The sequence below is a fragment of the Salmo salar genome, chromosome 20 (genome assembly GCF_965601325.2).
Source record: "Salmo salar chromosome 20, fSalSal1, whole genome shotgun sequence".
Taxonomy (NCBI): domain Eukaryota; kingdom Metazoa; phylum Chordata; class Actinopteri; order Salmoniformes; family Salmonidae; genus Salmo; species Salmo salar.
Window position 1 is genome coordinate 93,347,484 of NC_138310.1, and position 21,941 is coordinate 93,369,424.

At 45.6% G+C, this 21,941-nt stretch overlaps 1 protein-coding gene across 1 annotated transcript in view; it reads left to right on the plus strand.

The window, feature by feature from the left end:
• The window catches only part of tenm4 (teneurin transmembrane protein 4), a 653,198-nt gene that overhangs the window by 412,028 nt on the left and 219,229 nt on the right, over window positions 1-21,941 (plus strand). The window contains 3 exon segments of the mRNA XM_082966126.1: window positions 10,921-10,982; window positions 10,984-11,034; window positions 11,036-11,108. Coding sequence (XP_082822252.1) covers window positions 10,921-10,982; window positions 10,984-11,034; window positions 11,036-11,108 — 186 coding nt within the window.

Consider the following 21,941-nt stretch of genomic DNA (forward strand, 5'->3'; position numbering starts at 1 on the left):
TCTATCTCATCATCACCTGTTCTCTAACTCATCATGATCATCATCACCTGTTCTCTATCTCATCATCACCTGTTCTCTAACTCATCATCATCATCATCACCTGTTCTCTAACTCATCATCATCATCATCACCTGTTCTCTTCCAATGCCTGTAGGTTTTAATTTGCTATTATTTCTCCTCACGCGCTGAAGAAGCTTTGTTTACAAGGTCTTACAGTGAGAATGGTTACCATCCGGACTTTTTCTCACTGTGCTGCACTGTGTTGTGCTGCGGATCGTCTGATGGTCCAGAGTTAATGAGTGTTCTGCCTACAGCCAGTAAGCATCTTTATCAAGTTAGGGATGATTCCACATCTCTTCTCCCTCATCCGCCACTTCTCACTTCCAATTGAACGGTTGTGTCCCAGTCTGTTTGCTAGTTCCAATAATAGATCTCACTGCTACTAAATTATGTTGGCAGTTTCATTTCTTTCTCGCCATATTCTCACAGCGTCGACAGTCTGAGACTTCCTTCCAAATGCCACCCTAATCCCTATGTAGTGCACTACTTTTGACCAGGGCCCGTAGGACTCTATACAGTGTTAGGGCCCATAGGGCTCTGGTCAAAAGTAGTGCACTATATAGGGATTAGGGTGGCATTTTGGAGGCTGTCTGAGATTTAAATGAATTAGCAGCCCTTCTGCTTCTCTGTGTAGAAATGGAGACAACAGATAACTTCTCAGTTGAATGAATGAATACATTCATTAGACACCTTAAATACATGTAGTTGTCTCAGTCATTTGAGTATAACAACAAATTTCAAAACATATATACAGTACCAGTTAAAAGTTTGGACACAGCTACTCATTCATGTGCAAAGCTGTCATCAAGGCAAAGGGTGGCTACTTTGAAGAATTGTCATGCCCTGACCATAGGGGGGGGGGGGGGGGGGGGGGGTAGTGTCACGCCCTGACCATAGAGAGCCTTTTATTCTCTATGTTGGTTAGGTCAGGGTGTGACTAGGGTGGGTAATCTAGGTTGTTCTATTTCTATGTTGGCCTGGTATGGTTCCCAATCAGAGGCAGCTGTTTATCGTTGTCTCTGATTGGGGATCATATTTAGGCAGCCATTTCCCCACTGTGTTTTGTGGGATCTTGTTTTTGTGTAGTTGCCTGTGAGCACTCCAGACGTCACGTTTCCTTCATTCTTTATTGTTTTTTTGTGTGTGAGTTTCATGGATTAAACATGTGGAACTCTACGTACGCTGCACCTTGGTCCAGTTATTACGACGATCGTGACAAGAATCACAAATATAAAATATATTTTTATTTGTTTTAATGCTTTTTTTGGTTATTACGTGATTCCATATGTGTTATTTCATAGTTTTGATGTCTTATCTATTATTCTACAATGTATAAAATAGTACAAATAAAGAAAAACCCTTGAAGGAGTAGTTGTGCCCAAACTTTTGACTGGTACTGAATATTTTATTAAAAAAAAAAATGTTATCAGGTGGAATGACTAGCTTGGACACTTCGAATGCACTTTACCAAATAACATTTATATTGATGATGAAAGCAAAACAAGCTATACACCCATTTAGCAAGTGGGACATTTCATTATTGTGTTGTTGACATCTCATTATTGTGTTGTTGACATTTCTTATTGTGTTGTGTTGACATTTCATTATTGTGTTGTTGACATTTCATTATTGTGTTATGTTGACATTTCATTATTGTGTTGTTGACATTTCATTATTGTGTTATGTTGACATTTCATTATTGTGTTGTTGACATTTCATTATTGTGTTGTTGACATTTCATTATTGTGTTGTTGACATTTCATTATTGTGTTGTTGACATTTCATTATTGTGTTGTGTTGACATTTCATTATTGTGTTGTTGACATTTCATTATTGTGTTATGTTGACATTTCATTATTGTGTTGTTGACATTTCATTATTGTGTTATGTTGACATTTCATTATTGTGTTGTTGACATTTCAGGTGTGTTTGTGTTGTGTTGACATTTCATTATTGTGTTGTTGACATTTCAGGTGTGTTTGTGTTGTGTTGACATTTCATTATTGTGTTGTGTTGACATTTCATTATTGTGTTGTGTTGACATTTCATTATTGTGTTGTTGACATTTCAGGTGTGTTTGTGTTGTGTTGACATTTCATTATTGTGTTGTTGACATTTCAGGTGTGTTTGTGTTGTGTTGACATTTCATTATTGTGTTGTTGACATTTCATTATTGTGTTGTTGACATTTCATTATTGTGTTGTTGACATTTCAGGTGTGTTTGTGTTGTGTTGACATTTCATTATTGTGTTGTGTTGACATTTCATTATTGTGTTGTGTTGACATTTCATTATTGTGTTGTGTTGACATTTCATTATTTTGTTGTTGACATTTCATTATTGTGTTGTTGACATTTCATTATTGTGTTGTTGACATTTCAGGTGTGTTTGTGTTGTGTTGACATTTCATTATTGTGTTGTTGACATTTCAGGTGTGTTTGTGTTGTGTTGACATTTCATTATTGTGTTGTTGACATTTCATTATTGTGTTGTTGACATTTCATTATTGTGTTGTTGACATTTCAGGTGTGTTTGTGTTGTGTTGACATTTCATTATTGTGTTGTTGACATTTCATTATTGTGTTGTTGACATTTCATTATTGTGTTGTTGACATTTCAGGTGTGTTTGTGTTGTGTTGACATTTCATTATTGTGTTGTGTTGACATTTCAGGTGTGTTGTGTTGTGTTGACATTTCATTATTGTTATGTTGACATTTCATTATTGTGTTGTTGACATTTCATTATTGTGTTATGTTGACATTTCATTATTGTGTTATGTTGACATTTCATTATTGTGTTGTTGACATTTCATTATTGTGTTGTTGACATTTCATTATTGTGTTGTTGACATTTCATTATTGTGTTGTTGACATTTCAGGTGTGTTTGTGTTGTGTTGACATTTCATTATTGTGTTATGTTGACATTTCATTATTGTGTTGTTGACATTTCATTATTGTGTTATGTTGACATTTCATTATTGTGTTGTTGACATTTCATTATTGTGTTGTTGACATCTCATTATTGTGTTGTTGACATTTCATTATTGTGTTGTTGACATTTCATTATTGTGTTGTTGACATTTCAGGTGTGTTTGTGTTGTGTTGACATTTCATTATTGTGTTGTTGACATTTCATTATTGTGTTGTTGACATTTCATTATTGTGTTGTTGACATTTGTTATTGTTGTGCTTTGAGAGCGTACAGTTTAATTCACATATAATTCCCTAACTAAAGTAATCAGGCTGTATGTTATAATAAGTCAGTTGATGTACCAACCAAAGCTTTTATCTCAGGCGGTGATGCAACCCGTCAGGATGCTCTTAATGGTGTAGCTGTAGAACTTTTTGAGGATATGGGGACCAACGCCAAGTCTTTTCAGTCTCCTGACTGGTTGCATCACCGCCTGGTATGACAACTGCTCGGCTTCTGACCGCAAGGCACTACAGAGGGCAGTGCGAACGGCCCAGTACATCACTGGGGCCAAGCTGCCTGCCATCCTGGACCTCTATACCAGGTGGTGTCAGAGGAAGGCCCTAACAATTGTCAACAACTCCAGCCACCCCAGTTATAGACTGTTCTCTCTGCTACCGCACGGCAAGCGGTACCGGGGCACCAAGTCTTGGTCCAAGAGGCTTCTAAACAGCTTCTACCACCAAGCCATAAGACTCCTGAACAGCTAATCAAATGGCTACCCAGACTATTTGCATTGCCTCCTCCCCCCTTCTACGCTCTATGCATAGTCAATAACTCTACCTACATGTACATATTACCTCAATTACCTCGACACTGTTACCCCCTGTATATAGCCTCCACATTGACTCTGTACCGGTACCCCCTGTATATAGCCTCCACATTGACTCTGTACCGGTACCCCCTGTATATAGCCTCCACATTGACTCTGTACCGGTACCACCTGTATATAGCCTCCACATTGACTCTGTATCGGTACCCCCTGTACATAGCCTCCACATTGACTCTGTACCGTAATACCCTGTATATAGCCTCCACATTGACTCTGTACCGGTACCCCCTGTATATAGCCTCCACATTGACTCTGTACCGGTACCCCCTGTATATAGCCTCCACATTGACTCTGTACCGGTACCCCCTGTATACAGCCTCGTTATTGTTATTTACAGCTGCTCTTTAATCATTTGTTTTTCTTACCTCTTACTTTTTTTAGTAATTTTTTTAAACTGTATTGTTGGTTAAAGGCTTGTAAGTAAGCATTTCACTGTAAGGTCTACTACACCTGTTGTATTCAGCATTTCACTGTGAGGTCTACTACACCTGTTGTATTCAGCATTTCACTGTAAGGTCTACTACACCTGTTGTATTCAGCATTTCACTGTGAGGTCTACTACACCTGTTGTATTCAGCATTTCACTGTAAGGTCTACTACACCTGTTGTATTCAGCATTTCACTGTAAGGTCTACTACACCTGTTGTATTCAGCATTTCACTGTGAGGTCTACTACACCTGTTGTATTCTGCATTTCACTGTGAGGTCTACTACACCTGTTGTATTCAGCATTTCACTGTGAGGTCTACTACACCTGTTGTATTCAGCATTTCACTGTGAGGTCTACTACACCTGTTGTATTCAGCATTTCACTGTGAGGTCTACTACACCTGTTGTATTCAGCATTTCACTGTAAGGTCTACTACACCTGTTGTATTCAGCATTTCACTGTGAGGTCTACTACACCTGTTGTATTTAGCATTTCACTGTGAGGTCTACTACACCTGTTGTATTCAGCATTTCACTGTAAGGTCTACTACACCTGTTGTATTCAGCATTTCACTGTGAGGTCTACTACACCTGTTGTATTCAGCATTTCACTGTGAGGTCTACTACACCTGTTGTATTCAGCATTTCACTGTGAGGTCTACTACACCTGTTGTATTCAGCATTTCACTGTGAGGTCTACTACACCTGTTGTATTCAGCATTTCACTGTGAGGTCTACTACACCTGTTGTATTCAGCATTTCACTGTAAGGTCTACTACACCTGTTGTATTCAGCATTTCACTGTGAGGTCTACTACACCTGTTGTATTCAGCATTTCACTGTGAGGTCTACTACACCTGTTGTATTCAGCATTTCACTGTGAGGTCTACCTCACCTGTTGTATTCAGCATTTCACTGTGAGGCCTACACCTGTTGTATTCGGTGCATGTGACTAATACAATTTCATTTGATTTGAACCAAGGCTTCTATCTCAGATATCCTATAGGGAAATGCACCAAATGTAATAATATACATTATTGATGGTGTGTGTGTGTGTGTGTGTGTGTGTGTGTGTGTGTGTGTGTGTGTGTGTGTGTGTGTGTGTGTGTGTGTGTGTGTGTGTGTGTGTGTGTGTGTGTGCGTTCATGCGTGAGTGTGTGTGTGTGTGTGTGTGTGTGTGTGTGTGTGTGTGTGTGTGTGTGTGTGTGTGTGTGTGTGTGTGCGTTCATGCGTGAGTGTGTGTGTGTGTGTGTGTGTGTGTGTGTGTGTGTGTGTGTGTGTGTGTGTGTGTGTGGGTCCTAATCTACACTAACTAGCTCTCTGAATGAAACGCTGTACAGACTCTCCCTCGAATAATTATTTTTTTTTTTAAATCACATGTGAAATGAAATCCATTTGCATAATTCAACAAAGCTCCACTCTGTAATTATCCAGAGAGAATAGAGGATTGTTCCTTTAAATGTTTGAAAGCCTCTAATGCCATGTTCTGGCTGAAAAGACCAACTCACTCAATCCATTAACAGTAGTACAATCACAGAATACACAAACCAGTAATTATCTTATTAACTGACTGACACTGTACTGTACAGGGGGGGGGGGGGGGGGGGATCAAATATATTGGCAACCTTGCATAATTCACTTTACTCTAATTGAAAGAAAAAAAAATGAAAAAAAAAAACCCATTCAGTGTTTACGCATTAACATTTGTTTGATTTTGGCACAAGACCAGAAGAAAATAAATTATGACAAATGACATTGAGATTTAGAACTTTGACCCCCCCAAAAAAAATAATTGACTAAATTATTCAAAGTTCTAATTAATTTGGTTTGGAGGCAATTATTCTCGTTTACTGTGCAATTTATCTCACCTGTGGTAAGTTTTCAGGTGCCTTCAGGGTAAAAAAATTGTGATTCAACCAGTTTTGAACAAGGAAAAACTTATTTTTTTTAAAATTAACATTCTGCTCCATTTGTAAAGTGCAAGGTTGCCAATATATTTGAGCTGTATCTATCTCCCTGAATAGATGAAATTGGTTCAGCTGATTGGGGCTAATCAGGCACTGATAGGATACATGCATTTTACTAGAAAATGATGGCTGATACAGAGTTAACTGTTTAGACAATAAGTCCTACACTAGCCAAATGTAGTGTACTAGTTTAGGAAATTGGATGGCATTTTACAGAGAGACACAATCTCAGTTTGTGTTTAGTAGAAACTAAGTATTGATATCTAGTGGCCCTTGAGTCAGCTTGTCTAATACCTCTCCTCTCCTCTCCCCCTCTCCTCTCCTCTCCTCTCCTCTCCTCTCCTCTCCTCTCCTCTCCTCTCTCTCCTCTCCTCTCCTCTCCTCTCCTCTCCTCTCCTCTCCTCTCATCTCCTCTCCTCTCCTCTCCTCTCCTCTCCTCTCCTCTCCTCTCCTCTCCTCTCCTCTCCTCTCCTCTCCTCTCCTCTCCTCTCCTCTCCTCTCCTCCATCTCCTCTCCTCTCCTCTCCTCTCCTCTCCTCTCCTCTCCTCTCCTGTCCTGTCCTGCTCCGCTCGGCTCTCCTTTCCTCTCCTCTAATCACCTCTCCTCTCCCGTCCTCTCCACTCCTCCCTTCTCCCGTCCTCTCCTCTCCTCTCCTCTCCTCTCCTCTCCTCTCCTCTCCTCTCCTCTCCTCTCCTGTCCTGTCCTCTCCTCTCCTCTCCTCTCCTCTCCTCTCCTCTCCTCTCCTCTCCTCTCCTCTCCTCTCCTCTCCTCTCCTCTCCTCTCCTCTCCTCTCCTCTCCTCTCCTCCATACTAACATCTCACTCACTGATGAGTCACAGGCCAGAAATAAAACATGAACACCAAATCAACATCTTGTTATATTTCCCAGTGTGGTAAAGCAGAGGGTGTACTTCTCTTCATCACGTTTGAGAGATGACACCCTAATCCCTATACTGAGGATACAAAACATTAGGAACACCATGACATAGACTGACCAGGTAAAAGCTATGATCTCTTCTTGATGTCTTGATGAAGGGGGGGGTGACAGGTTGAATTATGTAGGATCCAAAAAGTGTTAAACAAATCAAAATATATTTTGTATTTGAGGTTCTTCGAAGTAGCCACCCTTTGCCTTGATGACAGCCTTTGCTTCACCTGGAATGCTTTTCCAACAGTCTTGAAGGATTTCCCACATATGCTGAGCACTTGTTGGCTTCTTTTCCTTCACTCTGCGGTCCGACTCATCCCAAAACATCTCAATTGGGTTGAAGTCGGGTGATTGTGGAGGCCAGGTCATCTGATGCAGCACTCGATCACTCTCCTTCTTGGTCAAATAGCCCTTACACAGCCTGGAGGTGTGTTGGGTCATTGTCATGGAGAAAAACAAATGATAGTCCCACTAAGCCCAAACCAGATGGGATGGCGTATCGTTGCAGAATGCTGTTGTAGCCATGCTGGTTAAGTGTGCCTTGAATTCTAAATAAATCACTGACAGTGTCATCAGCAAAGAACCCCCACACCATCACACCTCCTCCTCCATGCTTTACGGTGGGAACTACACATGCAGAGATCATCTGTTCACTTGCTCTGCGTCTCACAAAGACACGGCGGTTGGAACCCAAAATCTCAAATTTGGACTCATCAGACCAAAGGACAGATTTCCACCGGTCTAATGTCCATTGTTCGTGTTTCTTGGCCCAAGCAAGTCTCTTCTTCTTATTGATGTCCTTTAGTAGTGGTTTCTTTGCAGCAATTCGACCATGAAGGCCTGATTCACACAGTCTCCTCTGAACAGTTGATGTTGAGATGTGTCTGTTACTTGAACTCTGTGAAGCATTTATTTGGGCTGCAATTTCTGAGGCTGGTAACTCTAATGAACTTATCCTCTGCAGCAGAGGTAACTCTGGGTCTTCCATTCCTGTAGCTGGTCCTCATGAGCAAGCATTTATTGACTGCACTTGAAGAAACTTTCAAAGTTCTTGACATTTTCCATATTGACTGACTTTCATGTTTTAAAGTAATTGATGGACTGTCATTTCTCTTTGCTTATTTGAGTTGTTCTTGCCATAATATGGACTTGGTCTTTTACCAAATAGGGCTATCTTCTGTACACCACCCCTACCTTGTCACAACACAACTGATTGGCTCAAACGCATTAAGAAGGAAAGAAATTCCACAAATTAACTTTTAACAAGGCACACCTGTTAATTTAAATGCATTCCAGGTGACTACCTCATGAAGTTGGTTGAGAGAATGCCAAGAGTGTGGCTATTTGAAGAATCTCAAATACAAAATATATTTTGATTTGTTTATTAACACTTTTTTGGTTACTTCATGATTCCATATGTGTTATTTCATAGTTTGTACAATGTAGAAAATAGTAAAAATAAAGAAAAACCCTTGAATGAGAAGTTGTTCTAAAACTTTTGACCGATAGTGTAGATGAAGGGGAGGATGACGGGTTAAAGAAGGATTTTTAAGCCTTGAGACAATTGAGACATGGATTGTGTATGTGTGTCATTCAGAGGGTGAATGGGCAAGACAAAATATTTAAGTGTCTTTGAACGGGGTATGGTAGTAGGTGCCAGGTGCACCGGTTTGTGTCAAGAACTGCAACGCTGCTGGGGTTTTTCACACTCAACAGTTTCCTGTGTGTATCAAGGATGGTCCATCACCCAACGGACATCCAGCCAACTTGACACAACTGTGGGAAGCATTGTAGTTAACATGGTCCAACATCCCTGTGGGAAGCATTGGAGTCAACATGGGCCAGCATCCCTGTGGGAAGCATTGGAGTTAACATGGGCCAACATCCCTGTGGAAGCATTGTAGTTAACATGGGCCAACATCCCTGTGGGAAGCATTGTAGTTAACATGGTCCAACATCCCTGTGGGAAGCATTGTAGTTAACATGGAGCCAACATCCCTGTGGGAAGCATTGGAGTTAACATGGGCCAGCATCCCTGTGGGAAGCATTGGAGTTAACATGGGCCAGCATCCCTGTGGGAAGCATTGGAGTTAACATGGGCCAACATCCCTGTGGGAAGCATTGTAGTTAACATGGGCCAACATCCCTGTGGGAAGCATTGGAGTTAACATGGGCCAGCATCCCTGTGGGAAGCATTGGAGTTAACATGGGCCAGCATCCCTGTGGGAAGCATTGGAGTTAACATGGGCCAACATCCCTGTGGGAAGCATTGGAGTTAACATGGGCCAACATCCCTGTGGAAGCATTGGAGTTAACATGGGCCAGCATCCCTGTGGGAAGCATTGTGAGTTAACATGGTCCAACATCCCTATGGGAAGCATTGGAGTTAACATGGAGCCAGCATCCCTGTGGGAAGCATTGGAGTTAACATGGGCCAACATCCCTGTGGGAAGCATTGGAGTTAACATGGGCCAACATCCCTCAGTGTATAGGCACTTCTTCCAATAGGGTTCTGATCAATAGTAGTGAACTATATAGGGAATAGGGTGCTATTTGGGATGCAGACATATAGAGCTACCACTAGCCTCATAACCCATGAGCACTCAACCCTATTTTAATTCAATCGGACGTGTTGAAGTTCCTATAGGTATGTTCTCGTTGGATTGGATTCTCCCTTCCTCCCCTCCTCGTCGTGTGACAATAGAAAGGGAAGAGAGGGAAAACGGAGAAGCATACATTTAGTTAATTCCTCCACAATCCATGTCCTTTCTTTGTAATGGTCTTACTAGATTTCTTCTGTCAAAAGGGATTATGAGGTGCAGGAATGTATTTTCAGCGGCCAGCAGACAAGGTAGTGGAGCAAGACCCTCTTCCTCACAATAACTTCTGGATGTGTTCTTCTCTTCACCCTGTCCGTCTCCTCCTCCTCCTCCTCCTCCTCCTCCTCTCTCTCTATCTCTCTCTCTCCATCTCTCTCTCTCTCTCTCTCTCTCTCTCTCTCTCTCTCTCTGTCTCTCTCTCTCTCTCTCTCTCTCTCTCTCTCTCCCTCCATCTCTCTCTCTCTCTCTCTCTCTCTGTCTCTCTCTCTCTCTCTCTCTCTCTCTCTCTCTCCCTCCATCTTCTCTCTCTCTCTCTCTCTCTCTCTCTCTCTCTCTCTCTCTCTCTCTCTCTCTCTCTCTCTCTCTCTGTCTCTCTCATCTCTCTCTCTCTCCCTCTCTCTATTTATCTCTTCCTCTCTCTCCCTCTCTCTCCCTCTCTCTATTTATCTCTCCCTCTCTCTCTCTCATTCTCTTACTGTCTGCCTTCCTTCCTTCCCCTCCCTCTATTCTCTCTGTCTCCCTTCCCCCTCCCTCTATTCTCTCTGTCTTCCTTCCTCTCCCTCTATTCTCTCTGTCTCCCTTCCCCTCCCTCTATTCTCTCTGTCTTCCTTCCCCTCCCTCTATTCTCTCTGTCTCCCTTCCCCTGCCCTCTATTCTCTCTGTCTTCCTTCCCCTCCCTCTATTCTCTCTGTCTTCCTTCCTCTCCCTCTATTATCTCTGTCTTCCTTCCCCTCCCTCTATTCTCTCTGTCTTCCTTCCCCTCCCTCTATTCTCTCTGTCTTCCTTCCCCTCCCTCTATTCTCTCTGTCTTCCCTCCCCTCCCTCTATTCTCTCTGTCTCCCTTCCTCTCCCCTCTATTCTCTCTGTCTCCCTTCCCCTCCCTCTATTCTCTCTGTCTCGCCCGGCTCCCACAGAGATTTGTGCAGCGGACTGTGGTGGCCATGGCATCTGCATGTCGGGTACCTGTCGCTGTGATTGATGGCTGGATGGGCGCTGGGTGTGACCAGCGGGCGTGTCACCCACGCTGGCAGCGAGCACGGCACCTGCAAGGAAGGGAAGTGTGAATGCAGCCCGGGGTGGAACGGAGAGCACTGCACTATGGGTAGGACAGAGGGACACAGTGGGGGGGGGGGGGGGGGGGGGGGGGTAGTGTTTGTTTAAGTGTGTGTGTGTGTTGTGTGCTTGTTTGATGTGGGGGTTGACTGAGTTTGGGGAGTAAAATGGGGGAAGCATGCTTCATTGGATTTGTGCAACTCTGCGTATTATGACCAGGTTTACTCAATGATCTAACTCGTCTCCATGCATTTTAATGTGGGACTGTGTTAATGTGTCCTTTCATTTTAATGTGGGACTGTGTTAATGTGTCCTTTCATTTTAATGTGGGGACTGTGTTAATGTGTCCTTTCATTTTAATGTGGGACTGTGTTAATGTGTCCTTTCATTTTAATATGGGGACTGTGTTAATGTGTCCTTTCATTTTAATGTGGGACTGTGTTAATGTGTCCTTTCATTTTAATGTGGGGACTGTGTTAATGTGTCCTTTCATTTTAATGTGGGACTGGTGTTAATGTGTCCTTTCATTTTAATGTGGGACTGTGTTAATGTTTCCTTTCATTTTTACCTCTACTTTCCCTCCTCCTGCTCTTTCTTTCCACGCCTGATTTCAAATACAAACATTTGCTTTGTTGCAAAGCTGTTGCAACCACTTGAAAGATGCTATTTTGGGCCGTGGGGGTGAATATAGGGTTAAGAACGTTTTTGTCATGATATTTCACTGTGAACAATTTTCGATAACAATAGTAAAGTTTTAAAAAGAGGTAGGGGGAGAGGTAGGGAGGGAGTGAGAGAGAGGGAGTCAGAGGAAGGTGTAGGGAGGGGGAGGTAGGGAGGGAGAGAGAGAGAGGGGGAGGGAAGGAGGGAGAGAGTCAGAGGAAGATGTAGGGAGGGGGAGGTAGGGAGGGAGAGGTAGGGAGGGAGAGGTAGGGAGGGGAGAGAGAGAGTCAGAGGAAGGTGTAGGGAGGGAGAGAGGTAGGGAGAGGTAGGGAGAGGTAGGGAGAGGTAGGGAGGGAGGGAGGTAGGGAGGGAGAGGTAGGGAGGGAGGGGGAGGTAGGGAGGGAGGTAGGGAGGGAGAAGAAGGGAGTGAGAAGAAGGTAGGGAGGGAGAGGTAGGGAGAGGTAGGGAGGGAGGTAGGGAGGGAGAGGTAGGGAGGGAGAGGTAGGGAGGGAGGGAGGGAGGGAGAAGAAGGGAGTGAGAAGAAGGTAGGGAGGGAGGTAGGGAGGGAGGTAGGGAGGGAGAAGAAGGGAGTGAGAAGAAGGTAGGGAGGGAGAGGTAGGGAGAGGTAGGGAGGGAGGAGGTAGGGAGAGGTAGGGAGGGAGGTAGGAGGGAGAAGAAGGGAGGGAGAAGAAGGTAGGGAAGGAGAGGGAGGGAGAGAGAGGGAAGGAGAGACATGGAGAGAGTGGTACTGAGAGAGATAGAGGGAGATGTAGCCTACTGTTCTGTCCACAGATGAATACCATTTCTGTCTGTGGCCTTAGTGTTGGCAGCCAGCCTATCAGCATGCTAGGATAGAGGGAGGGAGGTTTTAGTGTTGGAAGCCAGCCTATCAGCATGCTAGGATAGAGGGAGGGAGGTTTTAGTGTTGGCAGCCAGCCTATCAGCATGCTAGGATAGAGGGAGGGAGGTTTTAGTGTTGGCAGCCAGCCTATCAGCATGCTAGGATAGAGGGAGGGAGGTTTTAGTGTTGGCAGCCAGCCTATCAGCATGCTAGGATAGAGGGAGGGAGGTTTTAGTGTTGGCAGCCAGCCTATCAGCATGCTAGGATAGAGGGAGGGAGGTTTTAGTGTTGGCAGCCAGCCTATCAGCATGCTAGGATAGAGGGAGGGAGGTTTTAGTGTTGGACAGCCAGCCTATCAGCATGCTAGGATAGAGGGAGGGAGGATTTTAGTGTTGGCAGCCAGCCTATCAGCATGCTAGGATAGAGGGAGGGGAGGTTTTAGTGTTGGCAGCCAGCCTATCAGCATGCTAGGATAGAGGGAGGGAGGTTTTAGTGTTTGCCTAGCCAGCCTATCAGCATGCTAGGATAGAGGGAGGGAGGTTTTAGTGTTGGCAGCCAGCCTATCAGCATGCTAGGATAGAGGGAGGGAGGTTTTAGTGTTGCCAGCCAGCCTATCAGCATGCTAGGATAGAGGGAGGGAGGTTTTAGTGTTGCCAGCCAGCCTGTCAGCATGCTAGGATAGAGGGAGGGAGGTTTTAGTGTTGGCAGCCAGCCTATCAGCATGCTAGGATAGAGGGAGGGAGGTTTTAGTGTTGCTAGCCAGCCTATCAGCATGCTAGGATAGAGGGAGGGAGGTTTTAGTGTTGCCAGCCAGCCTATCAGCATGCTAGGATAGAGGGAGGGAGGTTTTAGTGTTGCTAGCCAGCCTATCAGCATGCTAGGATAGAGGGAGGGAGGTTTTGGTGTTGCTAGCCAGCCTATCAGCATGCTAGGATAGAGGGAGGGAGGTTTTAGTGTTGGCAGCCAGCCTATCAGCATGCTAGGATAGAGGGAGGGAGGTTTTGGTGTTGCCAGCCAGCCTATCAGCATGCTAGGATAGAGGGAGGGAGGTTTTAGTGTTGCTAGCCAGCCTATCAGCATGCTAGGATAGAGGGAGGGAGGTTTTGGTGTTGCTAGCCAGCCTATCAGCATGCTAGGATAGAGGGAGGGAGGTTTTAGTGTTGGCAGCCAGCCTATCAGCATGCTAGGATAGAGGGAGGGAGGTTTTAGTGTTGCCAGCCAGCCTATCAGCATGCTAGGATAGAGGGAGGGAGGTTTTAGTGTTGCTAGCCAGCCTATCAGCATGCTAGGATAGAGGGAGGGAGGTTTTCTGGTGTTGCTAGCCAGCCTATCAGCATGCTAGGATAGAGGGAGGGAGGTTTTAGTGTTGGCAGCCAGCCTATCAGCATGCTAGGATAGAGGGAGGGAGGTTTTAGTGTTGGCAGCCAGCCTATCAGCATGCTAGGATAGAGGGAGGGAGGTTTTAGTGTTGGCAGCCAGCCTATCAGCATGCTAGGATAGAGGGAGGGAGGTTTTAGTGTTGGCAGCCAGCCTATCAGCATGCTAGGATAGAGGGAGGGAGGTTTTAGTGTTGGCAGCCAGCCTATCAGCATGCTAGGATAGAGGGAGGGAGGTTTTAGTGTTGCCAGCCAGCCTATCAGCATGCTAGGATAGAGGGAGGGAGGTTTTGGTGTTGCTAGCCAGCCTATCAGCATGCTAGGATAGAGGGAGGGAGGTTTTGGTGTTGCTAGCCAGCCTATCAGCATGCTAGGATAGAGGGAGGGAGGTTTTAGTGTTGGCAGCCAGCCTATCAGCATGCTAGGATAGAGGGAGGGAGGTTTTAGTGTTGGCAGCCAGCCTATCAGCATGCTAGGATAGAGGGAGGGAGGTTTTAGTGTTGCTAGCCAGCCTATCAGCATGCTAGGATAGAGGGAGGGAGGTTTTAGTGTTGGCAGCCAGCCTATCAGCATGCTAGGATAGAGGGAGGGAGGTTTTGGTGTTGCCAGCCAGCCTATCAGCATGCTAGGATAGAGGGAGGGAGGTTTTAGTGTTGCTAGCCAGCCTATCAGCATGCTAGGATAGAGGGAGGGAGGTTTTGGTGTTGCTAGCCAGCCTATCAGCATGCTAGGATAGAGGGAGGGAGGTTTTGGTGTTGCTAGCCAGCCTATCAGCATGCTAGGATAGAGGGAGGGAGGTTTTAGTGTTGGCAGCCAGCCTATCAGCATGCTAGGATAGAGGGAGGGAGGTTTTAGTGTTGGCAGCCAGCCTATCAGCATGCTAGGATAGAGGGAGGGAGGTTTTAGTGTTGGCAGCCAGCCTATCAGCATGCTAGGATAGAGGGAGGGAGGTTTTAGTGTTGGCAGCCAGCCTATCAGCATGCTAGGATAGAGGGAGGGAGGTTTTAGTGTTGGCAGCCAGCCTATCAGCATGCTAGGATAGAGGGAGGGAGGTTTTAGTGTTGCCAGCCAGCCTATCAGCATGCTAGGATAGAGGGAGGGAGGTTTTGGTGTTGCTAGCCAGCCTATCAGCATGCTAGGATAGAGGGAGGGAGGTTTTGGTGTTGCTAGCCAGCCTATCAGCATGCTAGGATAGAGGGAGGGAGGTTTTAGTGTTGGCAGCCAGCCTATCAGCATGCTAGGATAGAGGGAGGGAGGTTTTAGTGTTGGCAGCCAGCCTATCAGCATGCTAGGATAGAGGGAGGGAGGTTTTAGTGTTGCTAGCCAGCCTATCAGCATGCTAGGATAGAGGGAGGGAGGTTTTAGTGTTGGCAGCCAGCCTATCAGCATGCTAGGATAGAGGGAGGGAGGTTTTGGTGTTGCCAGCCAGCCTATCAGCATGCTAGGATAGAGGGAGGGAGGTTTTAGTGTTGCTAGCCAGCCTATCAGCATGCTAGGATAGAGGGAGGGAGGTTTTGGTGTTGCTAGCCAGCCTATCAGCATGCTAGGATAGAGGGAGGGAGGTTTTAGTGTTGGCAGCCAGCCTATCAGCATGCTAGGATAGAGGGAGGGAGGTTTTAGTGTTGCAGCCAGCCTATCAGCATGCTAGGATAGAGGGAGGGAGGTTTTAGTGTTGCTAGCCAGCCTATCAGCATGCTAGGATAGAGGGAGGGAGGTTTTGGTGTTGCTAGCCAGCCTATCAGCATGCTAGGATAGAGGGAGGGAGGTTTTAGTGTTGGCAGCCAGCCTATCAGCATGCTAGGATAGAGGGAGGGAGGTTTTAGTGTTGGCAGCCAGCCTATCAGCATGCTAGGATAGAGGGAGGGAGGTTTTAGTGTTGGCAGCCAGCCTATCAGCATGCTAGGATAGAGGGAGGGAGGTTTTAGTGTTGGCAGCCAGCCTATCAGCATGCTAGGATAGAGGGAGGGAGGTTTTAGTGTTGGCAGCCAGCCTATCAGCATGCTAGGATAGAGGGAGGGAGGTTTTAGTGTTGCCAGCCAGCCTATCAGCATGCTAGGATAGAGGGAGGGAGGTTTTAGTGTTGCTAGCCAGCCTATCAGCATGCTAGGATAGAGGGAGGGAGGTTTTGGTGTTGCTAGCCAGCCTATCAGCATGCTAGGATAGAGGGAGGGAGGTTTTAGTGTTGGCAGCCAGCCTATCAGCATGCTAGGATAGAGGGAGGGAGGTTTTAGTGTTGGCAGCCAGCCTATCAGCATGCTAGGATAGAGGGAGGGAGGTTTTAGTGTTGGCAGCCAGCCTATCAGAATGGACTGCCGGCCATATTTGGTGGGGTTGTAATTGTTCTGGTTTCACCGCTGTACATGTCAAAGGTCAACGATTAAACTGGCCTTTCATTTTACACACATGGATTTTTATCTTCTGCTCTTCGAGTTACTGATAGCTACCAGACTGACAAATGTCCCCTGCCACACAATCACAGACTTGTAAAGTTATAGACAGACATTTTGGAATGATGTGCAGCACTCCCCACTGTGTGCCCAGACATCAATTCAATGTCTATTCAACGTTGGTTCAACCACTGTGTGCCCAGCGGGTAGTTTAGGACAGATAGATTATTTGTGCTGTGTCATGATTTAATTAAATCATACCTGGACATTTTTGATTGGAGAAAAAAAAACACAAAACTGTTTAAATGAATGATAATTTAGTGTGATTAGATGAAAATTGATAATGTTTAACTGTATATACTTACAATATTATTTTACCTGAGTTTTAGCTTGCAGTTGGTTTGTTTTCGTTTCTCATGTCATGTGAGGTCATCTCTAGGGCCCCAGAAGGACAGTCCCCAGAATCAGAGAACTATCTCTGGGATATTTGTTTTTCATCCTGGCTGCATGCCTGTCTCATCTTTTCTGTCTTTGTTACCTCAGATCCACATGTTTCTCTCTCTACCTCTCTCTCTTCCTCTCTCTGTTTCACTCTTCCTCTCTCTGCCTCTCTCTATTTATCTCTTCCTCTCTCTCCCTCTCTCTCCCTCTCTCTATTTATCTCTTCCTCTCTCTCCCTCTCTCTCTATTTATCTCTTCCTCTCTCCCTCTCTCTATTTCTCTCTTCCTCTCTCCCTCTCTCTATTTCTCTCTTCCTCTCCCCCTCTCTCTCTCCCTCTTCCTCTCTCTCCCTCTCTCTATTCATCTCTTCCTCTCTCTCCCTCTCTCTCTATTTATCTCTTCCTCTCTCTCCCTCTCTCTATTTCTCTCTCCCTCTCTCTCCCTCTCTCTCCCTCTCTCTTCCTCTCTCTCCCTCTCTCTTCCTCTCTCTTCCTCTCTCTCCCTCTCTCTATTTCTCTCTTCCTCTCTCTCTCCCTCTTCCTTTCTCTCTCTCTCTCTTCCTCTCTCCCTCTATTTCTCTCTCCCTCTCTCTCCCTCTCTCTATTTCTCTCTCCCCCTCTCCCTCTCTCCCTCCCTCTCTTCCTCCCTCCCTCTCTCTTCCTCTCTCTTCCTCTCTCTCCCTCTCTCTATTTCTCTCTTCCTCTCTCCCTCTATTTCTCTCTCCCTCTCTCTCCCTCTCTCTCCCTCTCTCTCCCTCTCTCTTCCTCTCTCTTCCTCTCTCTCCCTCTCTCCTCTTCCTCTCTCTCTCCCTCTTCCTCTCTCTCTCTCCCTCTTCCTCTCTCTCCCTCTCTCTATTTCTCTCTCCTCTCTCTATTTCTCTCTTCCTCTCTCCCTCTCTCTTCCTCTCTCTTCCTCTCCCTCTCTCTCTCTCTCCCTCTTCCTCTCTCTCCCTCTCTCTATTTCTCTCTCCCTCTCTCTTCTTCTCTCTTCCTCTCTCTCCCTCTCTCTGTCCCCATATTTTCCTTCTCTTGTATTTTTTTCCCCCCTAAAGAAGGCCCCTGGCTACCACCCTACAGCAGTAGTACAGACAGACAGACGGACAGACAGACGGACGGGGTGTTACAAGTTGTTCTTTGTTATCATCACTTTTTACAACTAACACAGTGTAGAATTCAACCAGAACCACTCAGGCTCGGAACAGGAAGAGAATTACCACCTCCCCCCCTTTTCTCCTTTCTAAGTATCCCACGATGAAAAGTATTTTGCGAACTCCCACACAAAGATGTTGAGTGAATAGTCAAAAGGGAAGTAAAAGAGTATTAATTGTTGGTGAAAGCTCCAGCCTTCTCTCGTCTATCTGAGTGGGGAGTAGGAGGATGTTTTTTCTCGCCGTGTGTGAGCCAGACTAGCTCTAGCCAGGCTAACTCTAGCCAGGCTAACTCTAGCCAGACTAGCTCTAGCCAGACTAGCTCTAGCCAGGCTAACTCTAGACAGGTTAACTCTAGACAGACTAGCTCTAGACAGGCTAACTCTAGCCAGGCTAACTCTAGACAGGTTAACTCTAGACAGGTTAACTCTAGCCAGGCTAACTCTAGCCAGGCTAACTCTAGCCAGACTAGCTCTAGCCAGACTAGCTCTAGCCAGGCTAACTCTAGACAGGTTAACTCTAGACAGACTAGCTCTAGACAGGCTAACTCTAGCCAGGCTAACTCTAGACAGGTTAACTCTAGACAGGTTAACTCTAGCCAGGCTAACTCTAGACAGGCTAACTCTAGACAGACTAGCTCTAGACAGGCTAACTCTAGACAGACTAGCTCTAGCCAGGCTAACTCTAGCCAGGCTAACTCTAGACAGGTTAACTCTAGACAGACTAGCTCTAGACAGGCTAACTCTAGCCAGGCTAACTCTAGACAGGCTAACTCTAGACAGGCTAACTCTAGAGAACTATATTGAGACCATCCACACTTCCTCCACCAAGGCTATATTGAGACCCATCCACACTTCCTCCACTAAGGCTATATTCAGACCCATCCACACTTCCTCCACTAAAGCTATATTGAAACCCATCCACACTTCCTCCACTAAGGCTATATTGAAACCCATCCACACTTCCTCCACTAAAGCTATATTGAAACCCATCCACACTTCCCCCACTAAGGCTATATTGAGACTCATCCACACTTCCTCCACTAAGGCTATATTGAGACCCATCCACACTTCCTCCACCAATGCTATATTGAAACCCATCCACACTTCCTCCACTAAGGCTATATTCAGACCCATCCACACTTCCTCCACCAAGGCTATATTGAGACCCATCCACACTTCCTCCACTAAGGCTATATTCAGACCCATCCACACTTCCTCCACTAAGGCATGACATGGTACCCTCCCCACTGAGCACACACTGGTTGAATCAATGTTGTTTCCACGTCATTTAAACTAAATACGTCAAACCAATGTTGAATTTACGTTGAAATGACGTCTGTGCTCAGTGGGTATTCACTATATAGTGCACTACTTTTATAGGGCTTTGGTATAAAGTATTGGAAATGAGGGTGCCATTTGGGACGCAGCAGAGATGCATACAAAGCTCTCCCCTCAATAATCTACACACAATATCCATTAATGACAATACATTTTTGCTAATTTATTAAGAATAAAACCTGAAATATCACATTTACATAAGTATTCAGACCCTTTACTCAGTACTTTGTTGAAGAACCTTTGGCAGCGATTACAGCCTTGAGTCTTCTTGGGTATGATGCTACAAGCTTGGCACACCTGTATTTGGGGAGTTTCTCCCATTCTTCTCTGCACATCCTCTCAAGCTATGTCAGGTTGGATGGGGAGCGTCGCTGCACAGCTATTTTCAGGTCTCTCCAGAGATGTTCGATCTTGTTCAAGTCCGGGCTCTGGCTGGGTCACTCAAGGACATTTAGAGACTTGTCCCGAAGCCACTCCTGCGTTGTCTTGGCTGTGTGCTTAGGGTCGTTGTCCTGATGGAAGGTGAACCTTCGCACCAGTCTGAGGTCCTGAGCGCTCTGGAGTAGGTTTTCATTAAGGATCTCTCTGTACTTTGCTCCGTTTATCTTTGCCTCGCTCCTGTCTAGTCTCCCAGTCCCTGCCACTGAAAAACATCCCCACAGCATGATGCTGCCACCACCATGCTTCACCGTAGGGATGGTGCCAGGTTTCCTCCAGACGTGACGCTTGGCATTCAAGCCAAAGAGTTCATTCTTGGTTTCATCAGACCAGAGAATCTTGTTTCTTATGGTCTGAGAGTCTTTAGGTGCCTTTTGGCAAACTCCAAGTGGGCTGTCATGTGCCTTTTACTGAGGAGTGGCTTCTGTCTGGCCACTCAACCATAAAGACCTGATTGGTGGAGTGCTGCAGAGATGGTTGTCCTTCTGGAAGGTTCTCCCATCTCCACAGAGGAACGATGGCACTCTGTCAGAGTGACCATTGGATTTATGGTGACCTCCCTGACCAAAAATCTAATCAAAGTCAAATTAAATTGTATTGTTCACATACACGTGGTTAGCAGATAATGCGAGTGTAGCGAAATGCTTGTGCTTCTAGTTCTGACAGTGCAGTAATATCTAACAAGTAATATCTAACATATTCACAACAACTTCCTTATATACACAAATGTAAAGGGGTGAATGAGAATATGTACATAAATATATGGATGAGCGATGGCCGTGCGGCATAGACAAGATGCAATAGATGGTATAGACTACAGTATATACATATGAGATGAGTAATGTAGGATATGTAAACATTATATAAAGTGGCATTATTTAAAGTGGCTTGTGATACCTTTATTAAATCAATTTATTAAATTGGCCAGTGATTTTGGTCTGTATGTAGGCAGCAGCCTCTCTGTGTTAGTGATGGCTGTTTAACAGTCTGATGGCCTTGAGATAGAAGTTGTTTTTCAGTGTCTCGGTCCCAGCTTTGATGCACCTGTACTGACCTCGCCTTCTAGATGATAGCGGGGTGAACAGGCCGTGGCTCGGGTGGTTGTTGTCCTTGATGATCTTTTTGGTCTTCCTGTGACATCGGGTGCTGTAGGTGTCCTGGAGGGCAGGTAGTTTGCCCCCGGTGATGCGTTGTGCAGACCTCACTACCCTCTAGAGAGCCTTACGGTTGTGGGTGGAGCAGTTGCCGTACCAGGCGGTGATACAGCCCGACAAGATGCTCTCATTTGTGCATCTGTAAAAGTTTGTGAGGGATTTAGGTGACAAGCCAAATTTCTTCAGTCTCCTGAGGTTGAAGAGCCGTTGTTGCACCTTCTTCACCACGCTGTCTGTGTGGGTGGACCATTTCAGTTTGTCTGTGATGTGTATGCCGAGGAACTTAAAACTTTCCACCTTCTCCACTGCTGTCCCATTGATGTGGATAGGGGGTGCTCTCTCTGCTGTTTCCTGAAGTCCACGATCATCTCCTTTGTTTTGTTGACATTGAGTGTGAGGTTGTTTTCCTGACACCACACTCCAAGTGCCCTCACCTCCTCCCTGTAGGCCGTCTCGTCGTTGTTGGTAATCAAGCCTTCTACTGTTGTGTCGTCTGCGAACTTGATGATTGAGTTGGAGGCGTGCATGGCCACGCAGTCATGGGTGAACAGGACGTACAGGAGGGGGTTGAGACCCAGGGCCTTATGTTCAATGATGAGCTTGGAGGGTACTATGGTGTTGAATGCTGAGCTGTAGTCAATGAACAGCATTCTTACATAGGTATTCCTCTTGTCCAGATGGGATAGGGCAGTGTGCAGTGTGATGGTGATTGCATCGTCTGTGGAATTGATGGGGCGGTATGCAAACTGAAGTGGGTCTAGGGTGGCAGGTAGTCTTTCAAAGCACTTCATGATGACAGAAGTGAGTACTACGGGGCGATAGTCATTTAGTTCAGTTACCTTTGCCTTCTTTGGTACATGAACAATGGTGGACATCTTGAAGCATGTGGGGACAGCAGACTGGGATAGGGAGAGATTGAATATGTCCGTAAACACACCAGCCAGCTGGTCTGCGCATGCTCTGAGGACGCGGCTAGGGATGCCGTCTGGGCCAGCAGCCTTGCGAGGGTTAACGCGTTTAAAATGTCTTACTCACTTTGTCCACGGAGAACGATAGAGGGGGCCAGCAGTCCTTGGTAGTAGGCCGCATTGGTGGCAC